The sequence below is a fragment of the Tenrec ecaudatus genome, chromosome 16 (assembly GCF_050624435.1).
Source record: "Tenrec ecaudatus isolate mTenEca1 chromosome 16, mTenEca1.hap1, whole genome shotgun sequence".
NCBI classification, from domain to species: domain Eukaryota; kingdom Metazoa; phylum Chordata; class Mammalia; order Afrosoricida; family Tenrecidae; genus Tenrec; species Tenrec ecaudatus.
Window position 1 is genome coordinate 50959576 of NC_134545.1, and position 14960 is coordinate 50974535.

General features: G+C 54.5%; 1 protein-coding gene across 3 annotated transcripts in view; it reads left to right on the plus strand.

Annotated features, from left to right (window-relative positions):
- The first annotated feature begins 2983 nt into the window (after positions 1 to 2983).
- The window catches only part of AIFM2 (AIF family member 2), a 35500-nt gene continuing 23523 nt past the window's right edge, over positions 2984 to 14960 (plus strand). The window contains exons 1-5 of one of the 3 annotated variants that reach the window (XM_075533756.1): positions 2984 to 3081; positions 9764 to 9853; positions 10679 to 10872; positions 11153 to 11268; positions 12694 to 12813. In XM_075533756.1, coding sequence (XP_075389871.1) covers positions 10695 to 10872; positions 11153 to 11268; positions 12694 to 12813 — 414 coding nt within the window. In that variant the 5' untranslated portion in view covers positions 2984 to 3081; positions 9764 to 9853; positions 10679 to 10694. Of the gene's footprint in view, positions 3082 to 3139; positions 3344 to 9763; positions 9854 to 10678; positions 10873 to 11152; positions 11269 to 12693; positions 12814 to 14960 lie in introns of those variants that run through there. The other 2 variants (XM_075533758.1, XM_075533757.1) reach the window with 2 other exon arrangements.

Sequence of the window (14960 nt, forward strand, 5' to 3'; positions counted from 1 at the left end):
AAGAGCGGCCTCTTCCTCAAGTAAGGAGACCCCCTGTTTCTGAGGGCCCCCCAGAGTGGAACACAGACAGATCTCGGAGTTCCCCCCCCCCCCCCCAGCCCTGGGAACCATCCAGAATGTCACCGTCATCTGCCAGGGAAGGTCCTTGTGGTGGAAAGGCCATCCAGGTTGAGGTCTAGCCCCTCCCCCTCCTAGTTTGGGCTAAGTCAGATAACAGGCTGCTGCCCTACTCTTGCAAGGGCTGTGGAATTGTTACAGCATCTCAATCACATCTTCCTGTTATCTCTGGCTCTCATGGAAAATTCAAAATCAAAAACCCTCTGTTAGGCAATCGGACATTTATCTAAAGTACAATAAAATGCTAAGTATATCTCTATTTAACAGCTGAGTGCCCTACAGCCTACAAAACAGGGGGAAAAAGCCCCAAGAAGGCCTTGTGATTGTCGTTTGTCCTGGAACAAAAGCTACCAAGATTATCTTTTTGGAATCTCCAAAGACAGTTTCTATAACCTTCTGAACTGAGCTCTCTATGGTTGCAAACCTGGCTGAGCAATGGTTTTGAGTGTGCCGTACCAGGACTCAGACAAATGGGTTTCTACTGGTCTCTCTCGTCTGCAGCCGGCCACTGAGCTGTGGATGGAATAAAACCATGTATGAACTAGACCTCTAGCAGGACTTTTTGACATACTAAAGACCATGAAATTGTTCACTTTGAAAGGGGAAATTTCATATGAGAATTCAAGCTTAATTTTTTAAAAGCTTCGTTCATTTAGTGAAGATTAGTGATCTCCTGGGGAACCAGGTGGTAGCGTCAGTGCCTCATGCAGGGTCCCCAAAGTCCACCAAAGTGTGACTTCTGCCCCAAAGAGCTAGTTTAGGATGGTTCCTCCTCTTCTCAGTGTCAAAGTTTACCCTATTTTCCTTTCAGGAGTTTGGGGGTGCAGGAGGAAATAGATTCTATTTTGAAAGTCGGTGTAGCCCAGTACAATGCAAGACTCTTGTGCCCAGAACTCCAACCCCAGCCTGCGCCTCCCGGTTGATTTCTTCAGATTAGATCAGGAGGGGTGGAGCCCACAAGATCTCTGGCATGGGGTTCTCTCCCAAGGCCTCGGGGATTGAGAGAGAAGACCAAAGATAACAAAGACTGACACTTCAGGAAACGGACTCCTGCCTGCACCAGGCAGAGTGCCAGCTGCGGAGGGAGGAGAGGCAAAGGAGTCCAGAGGCCGAGAGGGGGATTGCGCATGGTCATAACATGGGAGGGCACCACCGTCACTTGCAGCTCGAGAGGATTCTGGGCACCTTCTACAGGGTACAGAATCTCTGAGCACAGTTTCTGGACAAGGCACAGGAATGGCCACTTCTTAAGTGACCTTCCACGACAAGTGGGGAGGTGAAGGACAGTATTACAAAGAGCATTGAGCTAGGACAGAAGCTGCCCGTGTGCTGTGTGGGCTTGGATCAGCTGATCCTTACGGAACTACCTGCAGTAAAAGGGTCTCTGTGCACCTGTCTCCACGTGAAAACACTTCACACAGTTACAACAAAACACATCAACGAGCTCTCTGAATCCTCTTTTGCGAGGCGGGTGTTGATACTCGCGTTTGCACGAGGCGGGGCAGGTGTCTTCTTTTTCCCAAAGTTCGCGTGATCCTGTCTCCAGCATGTAGCTTGTTGTGGTCCATCTCTTTCCAAATACAGGCCCGAGCTGTCTCAATTTCTCTCCCCGCCCCCCACTGAGCCCTCAGCCAAACCAGTTAGTTGCCCAGCAGTTGATTCTGATTCCGAGTAGAGCTGTACTCCACTGGGCTCTCAACAGATACTTTTTTCAGAGCTCAGTTGCCAGCCCTTTCATTCGAGGTGCTTCAGGTGGTGGGGGCCTTGAGCTTCTCCAATCTTGTGGTTAGCAAGTAAGCACACTGAAAACGTTTGCATCAGGCCAGGCCTCTGCTCTCCCACTTGGTCTCCTCCGTTTCACCCTCTACCCCCCACAGATCGTAAAGCACACCTCTCAGCGGCATCCCCAGGCCGATGGTGTAACATACGCTAGCTTTGAGGCTATACTAAATCGTTCAGGGAGTAGAAGGCCTCATCTTTCTTCCTCTGAGCAGGTGGTGGGTTAGAACTGCTGACCTTGAGATTAGCAGCCAAATGGGTAAGCCACCAGGGCTCCTTACACCAGCTGCACCGGGGCCACATTGCAAAGGCGACCAGACGGCAGTGTCCCTGAAAAGTAGGCCGGATCATGCAGACCTATTGGCCAAACTGCCTCTGCGGCTTGGCACCTGGGAGGGCCCAGTTCCCATCTCTGCGATCTGAGTTAATTCCGCATCTGAGGAGAAAGCCGTTTGTAGGCCTCCTTTGCCCCACTCTTTCTCACCCCAGTTGGTGATACTGGGTGGGGGGCATATGCTTTTGTCCCTGCTGGTACCGTGGTCAGCAGTTGGGAACCACCCCAGTCACCGTGCTTTCTACTCTTGTCAAGAGGGACAGCCTCGCCCACAGCAGTGCTACCTGGTCCTGTCCTAGGGTCACTATGAGCCGCCATGGACTCTACGGCCCTGAGTGTGGCTTTGGGTTTTCTTACCTCGATGACGACAGAAACCACGTTTGTGTTGGTCTCCATTCTATCCCCCAGCGCCTAGCGCAGCACAGACAGTGCTCAGTTGGGGGTTGGTGTGTTATGATTGCTTATACCAAGGAATGTAGAGGGAAAATCCGATTGCCTTTTAATTCCAGTCCAAGAAAGGTCTCATTGATGGGCCCCAAGCCCATAGCCGGTCGGTGGGGGAGCCTCGTGCGCTAACAGGTGTCTCCCAGCAAGGCAAACGCAGAGCGCAGGCAGGGTTTCTGAGCGCAGGCAGGGTTGGGTTGTGTGTGTCCTTTGGTTCAAAGCTGGAGGGAGGCCACGGGCTAGGCTCGCGGTCAGGGTCAGTTTCCGCGGGCCGGCCCGAGGGCCCGCACGGGCTGCAGTTCCCCGGAGGCCCGCAGGGGGCGGCGCGGCGCGGTGGGGCCCGCCCCGGAGGGGCCTCGGGGCCGCGGGCGGGCGGACTCGGAGCGAACGCGCTCGGCGAACGGCAGGTGGGGCCGCGCCGGACCGAGCAGGGGCTGGGAGCGGAGGGAAGGGCTGGACCCAAGCCCCGCCGGTGGGAAGTCGGCGGGTGGGAGTGTGGCTGCGGAGGAGGGTCGCCGGGGACGCTGGGCTCAGACCTGCACCGGCCGCTTCCCGGGCAGAACGGACCGGCACGCTCGCTTCGGGAGCAGCGCCCCGCGGCCCGGGGTTCCTGCGCTCCCCGCCGGGGAGCTGGCAGCCCTCGCCGCCGGCCGCCCGATCCCGGCTCCGGTGAGACGGGCCCTGCTGCGCGGGGGCGGGGACGGCTACACTCCTCCCGCGCCGGGGACCGACCTGCGCGAGAACGGTGCCCGAGGGCAGGTCGCCCCAGGGAAAGAATTGGGGTGTACTGAGGAGGGGCGCGTCACTTCCTCTTAAGCTACACTGGTGGGCGGCGCCGGAGTGAAGACCGGGACGCCTAGGGTTGACCTGGACCTGCTTTCAGTGGGTGGTGCCAGGAGCTTCCTTTGATCCCGGCCCTGCTAAACCCCCTGCAACAAAAGTTTACATTCTAGGCCGGGCGCGCCCTGAGGGGACTGGTCGCTGGGCAGCGGAGCGTTCCTGGGTGAGGTCCATGTCTGCGTAGAGGGGCTTGCCACTCTTCGTTTAAGGAGGCCGGCATATAAAATATCAAGGAGGTCTGTTTGGTAGTGGTGGTGTGTGTGGCCTATACCTAGAGCACCCCACATTCCCACACTACCTACAGGAGTCCCCGCTGGGAGCAGACCTATTTCACAGAGGAGGAGACCGAGGCCCTGCTAAAGCCTGGGATTGGTCAGGAGCTAAGCTGATTTGGTATTTATTTCAGAGCCAACCTAGTCTTTGTCTAGTGGAGAAAGGAGGAGGCCTGGTGGCATAGTGGGTTATATGTTGGGCCTCTAAGTCAGCAGTTCGAACCCATCGACTGCCCTGAGGGAGGAAAATGAGGCTTTCTGCTCCTGTGAGGATGCACTGCCTCAGAGCAGTAGGAAACATTTCTACTCTGTCCTAGAGTTGCTGCGATTCAGAATCGACTCCAAGGCAGTGGGTCCTTTGTGTTTAGGGTCCAGGTGCAGGTGTGGGGATTCAAGGGGACCACAACAAAGCGGCTGGACCTCAAGAGGGTGTACAAATTTCTGGGGCCCAGGTTTTCAGTGTATGTGGCACCCCATCTTGGCTGCCTGTCCACTGTGAGCTGCCGTCTCCTGAAGGGAGATGGGAGACAGTCCCTTCGCTTCAGATTTTGAGTTCTTTTTAGAAATTGTTTTCTGGATTACATTCGATGTGTTTTCTGGGGGCTTTGAAACGGTCCCTGGTGTCCAGTGAGGGAGGCCACCATCTCTTTCCCTCCCCCCAGGTGACCTGGGAGGCCCAAGGTGCTTCTAGCAGCAACGCGATCACCCAGACGGTCATTCTGGAGACATGGCTGTCTCCAGAGCCAATGCTGAAAGGCACCCACAGCTGTAAGCAGTGATGACGTAAAACATGCCGACAGCCTATAGTTCTGTAATCTCCATGAAGCAATCCCGGGCGAGACCCTAGCTCTGATCTGGGCCCACCCCATTCCTTCCGTGTGTCCTCTGAGGCCTGGCCTCTTCCCCGTGTTGGCGTTCATTTAACCTCCTCATTCTCACAAGATCCCACAGGGCCTGTGGTATTGTTAGGTAAGCGTCTCTGTGACTTGAAGGTTCCCCCTGGTTCGGGCGCTGGGCAGAGAAAACAGGATTACTAAGCAAACGAGAGGCCAGACCAGATTGGGTGTGTGATGTCGATGTTGGTGTTGGTGGCAAGCAGAGCGAAGAGCTAACATTGGAGTGTCCGGACCCTGGGGGACGTCCAGTCAGGCTGTCTTTGCAGCAGACCTTGGGTCTCGGCGGGGAGGAGAACAGTTGAGGTCTGTCTTCTTCACCTCCTCCCTTGGTGTGGCTGTTCAGGGGAAAACCAGATTGCATATTTGGCAGTTTTCCAAAACAGCGTTTCTAACACAGCAACTTCATTCCTAGGTGTAGCTGCCCAAGAGTGTTACGAACATGCATCCAGATAAAGACTTATGCACACGGGTTTATACTAACCCAAAGTGGAAGCAGCCCAAAGGTCCATGAACGGTTGAAGGCAGTACAAGCCTGCCGTGGGATATTATTCAGCCATAAGAGGGAATGAAATCCTGACTCGTGCTACGTTAGGGAGGCGCCCTGGAAGCGTTAGGCAGAGTGAAATCCGCCAGTCACAGAGGCCACCCCGTGGGTGGCTTCATTTATAGGACACCCGGAGCCCCGATGACACGTTGGGCTGAGAACTACAAAGTCAGCCCCAAATCATGGGCTGTGCTTGGGGAGGAAGACGGTTCTCCCGGAGGAGCTGTACTCTGGGAAACTCACGGGGTCAGTTCTCCATTGGCATCGACTCGGCAGTGAGTTTGGATTTCGATCATCCAGAGGAGGCAAGGGCACAGAGACGGAAGGTAGGGTAGCGGCTGCCACAAGCAGGAGGGCTGGGGAGCAGGGCATGGCTGCGCGCGGGGTCCCCTCCGGTGACTCATGCTGAGGGCTACACTAAGCTCCGAAGCAAACTGACTGCCGTCGAGTTGATGCCGACTCCTCCCAGCACACAGGACCAGGGTGGAACTGCCCCCTTTGAGTGTATGAGACTGTCACTATTGATGGGAATAGAACGAACGCCCCGTCTTCCTCCCCGTTGCTGCTGGTGGTTTTGAACTGTGGAGCCTCTGTGTTTGTAACCACTGCACCTCCAGGTCTCTCTAAGACCATTGCCCAGCACAACTGGAAACTGCACGCTCCTTCCCTGCAAACAGTGAACTGTGCAGTCTGCGAGTTATGTCGCAACTGAGAAATCAACTTCCCTTGTTTTTGAAGCGCTATTGTTTCTGTAGGTGCTCATTTAAAACAAACAAAAAAATCAAACTGTACAAAAGAATAACCCTAATCACTGCGTGATCAGGGTGTGTAGCATTTGGCCCAGGCTAGACTGATGAGCAATGAACTTGGACAAGGCATTGAACTTCTTTCCAAGATGAAGAGAACCTATTAAGTAGCTATTCGGTGTAAAGCTAGGGGCGAATAGCCATGCGCATGGTTATGTCATGTGTGTCTGATAGTCTATAAGTGGGATTAGGCTTCGCATGCTCTTCTGATGCCCAGCATTCTCATGGCAAACTTTTCATGTTAAAAAACAAATCATTCAAGAAGTAAGAGAAAGGCCCACATCTTTGGTCATTTCCTGGTGTTAGCTGCGTGCTTTTCTCCTAGGGGTTGAGGTTGTTTGCCTGATGCTGCTACGTTTCCACAGGGGAATTTAATTCCGCACATAGTTCAAAAATAGCATAAAAGTGATCGGACATCTACACAGGCAAACCGAGGCCAGCTCTACACCATTTGTGTGTGAGATACAGTGATGGGCATTACGGACAGGGCAGTCACGGGATTACATGCACCCCCTCAGTGGGCCCTCCCCTGCTCCTGGGACTGCACCTCCCCTCCCCTTTTGAGTGGCCCTAACAATTCCATCCCACGCAGTAAGTTTGAGCATCATTTCCGTCGATTGGCTTTAAGGAAGGCTTCACGGGAGAGGGTTGTTGGCTTCGAGGTAAGACTAGCTGAAGGCAGTAGTTTTCAGGGGGTCAGCCAGCCACAGTGGCCCCAGAATGTCTAGATTCCACTAGAATTAGAATTCTGGTCCACATGTCCTCCTCCTTTTGGTCAGGATTCCTCTGTAGAATCTTTGTTCTGAACATTCAGTCACGAAACCTTCTGTTTCTGTGGCCCACGCTTACTTTCTAAGCACCTCCGGAGTGTGGCGTCGGTCGGTCCGTGGCGGAGGCTCATGCCTTGGGAGCCAGCTCTCCTTGGGCCTAGGCATGAAAGGGCGTTGGAGGGTTGCCCGAGTGGCCAGTGTTGGGTAAGGGCAGCTGCTGAGGGGGCGGGGTGCACCCTGGCTCTGTCTTGCCCTGCTGAGGGTGCCATGGGTCAGTAGGGGAGAGAGAAGAACAGATTCCAAGGAGAGACCTCAGGCGGTTTGGCATGTGAAAGCCACCTCCCTGTCCCTTGACTCTGCCTCTGGCCCTGCCTGGCCCTGCCTGCCAGCCTCAGACTCCACCCCTGCCTGCCTTCCCCGAGGAGCTCTCCTAGTGAAGTGTGGGGAGAGTTTGCTCTTCGGAGAAGCTATGCCTTGATTCTGCCCGAGGGGCTTCACGCCTTCTCACTTCTCCTGAGAAGACTTGTGTGTCCACTTGGCTGCAGAGCTGGTGAGTCCATCGGCCCAAATGGGGCCCCGTCCGTGCTGGCCTCCTGGCCTCCCCTCCCACTTCTTCTCCGAAGCCCTTCTTTTCCTGTGGCTGGGCCCCCACCCCAGCCCATTTTGTATTAGTGTGACCTGACTCATGGTGGAACCCCCAGCCCAAGCTGTGTGGGTCTCTATCAGGACCTGTACCCAGCCAGGGGGGCAGTGGGGCTTTGGGGTATTTTCCCGACCCCTTCCTTGCAGCCAGCCCCAAGGGACTATGCCAAAGAGGCAGGCAAAGTGTCTCCATCCTATAGTCCACCTCTTCTGCCCACCCCTACCCCCACCTCACCCCCCACTCCCAGGCCCTGCTCAGGTCCTGGCACCCACTCTCCTGAGCCCTGGCCAGGCCTCGAGGCACCTCAGATAGGCCTTGAGGCTCAGTTGGCAGGTTCAGCTTGGTCAGCAAATGTTCTGGGGCTGAACCCTGGACAACCCTGTGAGGGCCTGGAGTGATACGGGTGGCATCACCTGCTAAGGACTTAGTTTCTCTAGAATGGGTGGATGCAGTGGCCGGGGGCACTGGAGGCCAGGAGGAGAACGCTAAGTTCCCCACATCCTGTGTCAGAGCTACAGGCCCCAGGGAGAACCAGGGCAGTGGGCTGAGTAACTGGAAGATGATCCTGGCCGGGAAGCCACGTCTCTTGTGTGTGCACAAAGAGATCTCAGGGGGGTGAGCTGCTGGGGTTCTTACTGCCCTCTTGTCACTGCAGGAGGGGCTCTGCCCCAGCCTCATGGGCATACAAGGAGAATGGTGTCCCATGCTGCCCATTTGGCTGGACCACACTCCCCATCATGCCTTTTGTCCTTCAAGGTTGACCCTAAAAGCCACTTCCTTCTCCCATGCCACCCTCTTATGTCCCCCATGCCACCTGCCTCTGCCCCTTCCCTGAAGGCCTCAGTGGCTGCTTTGCTCTGGCCTCTCAGGATCAGACAGCTGGGCAGTCCCTTGCACCAGGGCACCCTGCCTTCTGAGGCTGCCCTGCATGCCCTCTGGCAGGCCCTGTCCTGGCTGCCCTGGAGCCAGTTCCAACCCACAACCAGTCTGCTGGACAGGCGAGCCACCATGTAGGCTACTAAGCAGGAGGCTGTGTCTTTCTCCTGAGCAGAGGCCGATGAGTTCGAACCACTGACCTCCTTGCTAGCAGTCCAGTGCTTAACCCATGATGCCCGAGGGCTCCCTGCTGCGCTGGAACCCAGGCCCCTGGTGACAGGTTCTCGTGGATGGCTGCACCCACGTCCCTGGCCTGGAGCTAGGCCTTGCCTGCTTGCCTCTCCCATGAGCCTGCCCCATCCTGCCTGGTCTCCATCCTCTTTCTGGGCACCGATTTGCCTACGTGTCCATAACTCGTGTGGTTTCATCTCCTGGCAGATATTCTTTCCCGCCCCTTGTCTCCTGGGGTGCCTCTCCCCTGCAAGTTCCCATCCCCAGGGTGACCTCCCTAAAGCCCCCACGCCCCCTCGCCACTCCCTCTGGTCACAGTAGGACCCACAAGTGGGTAGTAACCAACTAATTGGTTTCCAGACCAGAGCTCAAACTGGTGACTTGAGGGCTGGGCGGAACCTGGGGCCAGGCTTGGCAAGGCTGGTAAGACTGCGTCATCTCACCTACTTTGGACAAGTTGTCAGGAGCGGCCAGTCTCTGGAGGACATCCTGTTTGGTGCAGTAGAGGGGCAGTGAACAAGAGGAAGGCCCTCCACACAATGGACTGGCACAGTGGCTCAAACAGAACAATGGTGAAGTCGGCAGAGGACCGGGAGGCGCTTCCTTCTGTTGTGCATTGGGTCGCGATGGGTCAGAAGCAACTCCATGGCACCTAACAACACTCACATGCTTGCTAGAAGACCTGTTTTATAAAGTTCTGGTGCTGTGGGTTAAGCATTGGGTGTTAGCTGCAAGGCTGATGGTTCAAACCCACTCAGCCACTTCGAGGGAGAAAGAGGAGGATGTCTGCTCCCGTAAAGACAGACAGTCTCAGAAGTGCTGTACAGGGTTGCTATGGGTTGGAATTGCCTGTTTCAATGGCAGCGGATTTGGTTTTTTGTTATATTGGGGCATCTGCTCTGAAGTTCCCTACAGGTGGGGCACTGGGTCTTGTGACTGTATACCTGACCAACCACCCCACGTTTACCTGACCCACCTGTCTGGTTTCCCTGAGAAGCGTTGCTTTATTTAATTGTGAAAAGCCCTCACTGCCATCGAGTTGATGCTGACTCACAGTGACCCAATAGGACAGGGTAGGACTGCCTGTGAGTTTCCAAGACTGTCACTGACGACAGGTGCGTGTAGTGCTCGGCTGGTGAGTGAATGATCAGTAGTTCGAATCTACCGGCGGTTCTTTGGGAGAAAAGACTGGGTGATCTCTTCCCATCAAGGTGGCTGCCTTGGAAGCGCAGTGAGGCTGTTCTCCTCCACCTGACAGGGCTGCCGGGAGCCAGGACTCACCTGCCAACACACAGCAACGCGTAAGCTAACCAACCTCACCTGGCCTTTTGAGTTTGCAAGCGCTGCCACTATCATTGTCGGGAGCAGGCCTGCCTGCCTGCCGCCCAAGGTGGCGTAGCTTGTCCAGAGCAGAAGCTGGGATTGGATCGGATTGGGTAAAGGTGGCTCCTCTCTTTGAAGGTGTTGGATGCCATGAATTAAGTGGGAAAGATATATATAGCTTGTTTAAAGTGTGTGAAAGAGCGTCCACATGGAAGCCACGCAGATCACCTTGGGAGCAGGGGACGTGGCGATGGGATCCCTTGTTCCTTTTGAATTGAATCCAAATATTAGAAAATGTAAATTCTTTCCTATTTTATAAGTATATTTTACTGTAAACAGAAATTTCCTCGTTTGGTCATTTAAATTATGGGCCTATTCCATGCCTGAGGTTTGGATGGTTTATTCACCCTAGGAGAGACCATTGTGTGTTTTGTATTAATAAAGATTAATGATCTTATGAATAATGATTTTTTATTAAGCATTTAAGAGTATTTCGGAGGTCCCAGTTCCCCGAGGTGGCAAACCTTCCTTGCTCTGTGTTCGCTCTGCCGTTGCTTTTCAGAGGGGCACGTCACTGGGAGTTTGGGAGGTTGAGAACTGATACTGCATTCGTCACTCCAACAACAAAGCAAGCGGCGCAATCGCCAGCATGGCTTCCATGTGACTGAATGCAAATTCGTTATGGGATGATCACATAGTTTCAAAAGACCAACCAAGCCTGGGCATTTGAGGCCTATCTCATTAGGGGTGCACTCCCCCTCCCTGCCCTGCTGATGCTAGTGGGGTGTCTCCTACTTTGCCAGCAGCTCTTGGCTCGCCATGGGGTCCCAGGCCTCCGTGGAGGTGGGGTCGGTGCACGTGGTGATCGTGGGCGGAGGCTTCGGCGGGATGGCGGCCGCCAGCCAGCTCCAGCTGCTGAACGTCCCCTTCACCTTGGTGGACATGAAGGACGCCTTCCACCACAACGTGGCAGCCCTCCGGGCCTCCGTGGAGAGCGGTAATGTGTCCCCTTCTTGGGGCTTGCTTTGCGAGGGTGGCCTGGGACCACATGGGCGGGGCCCGGTTCTTTCCACTCACATGCTCCCAATTCCAGAGGCTGTTGAGGGCACTGGTTTCCAAGAAGCTCCCATAAAGAGGTCCCAGGGGCTCAGGGCCCAGGCTGGCACTTTGGAGGGTAAAGGTGGGGTGGGCAGCCAACTGACCAAGGGCACTCCTGTCCCTGTGCCTCCCAGGAACAGTTCTGGCGCACGGTGACCTTTCCTGTGTCCATCTCCCAGGCTTTGCCAAAAAGACTTTCATCTCCTACTCGGTGACCTTCAAGGACAACTTCCGGCAGGGCGTGGTGGTTGGGATCGACCTGAAGAATCAGACCGTGCAGCTGCAGGGCGGCGAGGTGAGCGCCCGGGTCCATCATCTGCCCAGGGCTGGGCAGATAGTACATTCTCCTGAAACAAAGGCCTGCCCACAGCAGCCGTAAGAGTGTGGTGGCAGGTGTTTGTTGGGCCTTTATTAGGTGCCTGCCACCCACTGTTCTAAAGCTTTCCAGACATTTTATTTACTGCTCCCTGTGACTGTGAGCTGGGTGAGAGCCTCACTTTACCGAGAGGTTGCCCAGCTGGCTGAAGATACCCGTGCTGGGAAGAGACTAAACCAGAACTGGAAGCCAGGCCGTCTTACCCCAGCACGCCATCTCCAGAAGCCAGTGGCCCTGGGATCCCAGTGCGAAGCCTGGCCAGCCCAGGGGCTGCCTCCCTGCCCCGAATCACAGGCTAAATGCCTGGCCCAGCCTGCGTGTTCTCACGCACCCTGGACTGGCAGTCCTCAGGGCAGAGGTGCTTCTTGACGTGTTTGTTTGCGTCATGCTGGGCCATGGCTCCAGGCCCCAACCAAACCTGCTGCCAGCCAGCCGCTCCGACCTGAGATGGCCCTTGCCTTCGGAGGAGAGCTGTGTTCCTCAGGGGCTCTTTGGCTGCACGCTTCACAGCCATGTGTAGCTTACTGCGCTGCTGCAGGGAGTGCAGGGCTCGGACGATTCCTGGGGCACAGACTGGACTCCAATAGGGAGCTGCTGCTACCCTGCCACCCCCCAACCCCCCTAGTCCCCTGAGGGTCACCTCGAGGCCCAGCCCCCCGCAGCCTTCAGAGCTCCGGGAATCGGGAAGAAAGCGCCTTCCTACCGTGAAGGACTATGGGAGCTAGTGTGACTTCGCTCTCTTGACTTACTGTTAGGGCGAAAGAATGCCCTGGTTGGAAAGATTCCCAGGATGGTTCTAGTCCTGGGTTCCAGCTCTGCTTCACAGAGCCCTGCAGGGGCCCTGGGAGGGTCTCTCTGGCTCCCTGGGGGAGAACGGGCCCGAGTTATCCAGAATCCTCTACCCCTATCAGAACAGCTCTGTTTTGCTCAATTGTTTGTGTTTAGCCCTGAACAAGATTTTTGGTTGATTTTATTTTTGGGAGGTGAGGCGATGGGGAGGAGGATCTATTGAGTGAAAAGCTTCTTCAGAAATCCCCTTCCCAGGAGACCCTCCCCTCCCTCCACTTTGAGGGCCAGACTCCTGCTTATCCCCACACGTCACTTTGGGGTGTCTGCTTCTCTGCCTCCCGGTGTCCACGTGGGTGGCTTTGGTCACCAAGGCATTCTCCCAGCAGGAGGGATGAGCCGCTCCCTTAGGGACGGACCGTGGTTTCAGGGCCGGCCTTGGAGCTGCCTCAGTGCGCTCAGAGGGGGTGTTCCCACCTGGTGGTCCTTGCACTGTAGGGGCTGGTTTGGGGGCAGAAGCCTGTCCCACATCCCCCTTTCTTCTCTCTGCCCTCATAGGCCCTGCCTTTCTCCCATCTCATCCTGGCCACAGGCAGCACCGGGCCGTTCCCTGGCAAGTTTAACCAGGTTTCCAGCCAGCGGGCCGCCATCCAGGCCTATGAGGACATGGTGAGGCAGGTGAGCTGGCCTGCTGACCAGGGCTGTGGGCAGAGCAGGTGGGCCCCTGGGAGAGCGGGGAGAGGCAGGTGGCTGTGGTGACACCTGAGGCGCTTATGACGAAGAGACTCCTTGCAAGAAGACTTTTGGACCTGTCTCCAAACCCTGGAAACGAGTCGCCAAAGCCTCCTGACAGGGGTGTCCCTATCTCGCTCCTCATTCCTAGGGCTTTTCACAGGCTCCTTCAGGTTGAGCAGTGCCTGTGTTCTGCTGTAGTGGTTATGAGTGGGGCCGCTAACCCCCAGGTCAGCAGTTCGAAACAACCAGCCACTCTGTGGGAGAAAGATGGGACGTTCGGCTCCTGTAAAGAGTGGCGGTCTTGGGGCTTCACAGGGGCAGGTCTACCCTGTCCGAGAGAGTAATTGTGAGCAGGAACCGACTCGAAGGCGGTGGGTTTGAGTTTTGGTCTTGAGAGCAGGCTGGTGTGTATGATCTCAGTCAGTTTTCCCAGCAGCCCCAATTGGCAGATGGAACCGGTGTGCGATCACCATTTAACAGGTGAGGAATGAGTGCCCAGCAAGGAGATCTCAAGGTGAGTGCCGTTCAGGGACAGAGGGCAGGACCATCTGCAAAGCTTCTGAGAGGCCCCGGAGCACTGAGCACACCGTGCGGAGGTTAGGAACCCGGCTTTCCACTCCTCTCAAGTGGAGTAGTAATAACACCCGCCTCCTGGGGCTGCTGCCAGGATTAAATGGGGTGGTTCAGGTTCAGGAGAAATAGCTCACAAATGCCTGGTCAGTCGTGGGCTCTGCATTTGGAAAACAGAGTAGTTGGAAAATATGGGCTTAATGATAGAAGTCACGCTAGAGATCACATGATAGAATTTTCTAAGACTGTCAGCTTACTCACTGACAATGTTCTTTTTCAACACTATAAACGGTGACATGGATACATTTGAAGGGTACAGATGGAAGACACAGGAATTGAATGGATCACATCTGTGGCTAGAGACAACGGAGGAGTTCACTATCATCTGCCAAAAGCAGGCCAGGAGCCAACTGTAAAACAGACCGTCAATTGCTCATATCCAAATTCACGTTGAAACTGAAGAAAAATTTAAAAGCCCACAAGACCCACACTACAACCTTGAGTATATTCTATCTGACGCTAAGAACAATTGCGATCCACCGACCACTAATAACAGGAGACCAGATGGATTGTGGGACAACATCAAGAACTTCATGCATGAAGAAAGCAAAAGGTCATTACAAAACATGGGAAAGACAGAAAAGACAAAGTTAGATGGCAGAAGAGACTCTGGAACTTACTTTTGAATGTAGAAAAACGAAAGCTGTTAGAAGAAACGACGTCGAAGGACTGAACAGAAAATGTCACAGGGCAGCTTGAGAAGACAAAGCAACGTATTCCACTGAACTGTGCGAAGGCCTGGAGTTAGATAGCCCAAAGGGGAGGGGACATGCCCCACATTTCTGAAGCAGAAATCACTGATGAAGAAATTCAAGCCTTGAGTTTCAACATTGTAGGATTCTAGGGGCCCAAACACTGGCTGATACAGGAAGCATCGAAAGAAGTCGGGAAGAATATACAGAGCCACTGTAACAAAACTAATTGGTTCACGGTCCGGCATTTTAACAGGCAGCATCTGATTAGGACCAACGGTATTGAAAGAAGACGTCCAAGCTACATAAAAGGGACTGACAAAAACAAGGCTTGAGGAATTGATGGAGGACTCATTGAACCATTTCAACCAGCTGATGCAGTCCTGAAAGAACTCATTTGCTTATGTCAAGAAATGTGGAAGGTAGTTTCCTGGCCGGCCAATGAAAGCGATCTAGCTAGATGTGTGCTTCTTTCAAGTAAAGGTGGACCAGCCGCCAGTGGACATCATTGAATAACATCACATGCAAGGAACCTTTTGCTGAAGATTAAAAAAACAGATGCAAGAGTACATTGACAGGGAACGTCCATAAATTCTAGCTAATTGCGAAGAGAATGTGCAATGAGGGATATCTTTGCTAACATTAGAAAGATTTTGGCTGAAAGCAAGGGATACCAGAAAGATGTTGATTTGGGTTATTTTGTCGCTACAACGGCATTCGACTGTGAATAACGTTGTGAAGAATGTTGTGCACATGTTAAATGCAGAC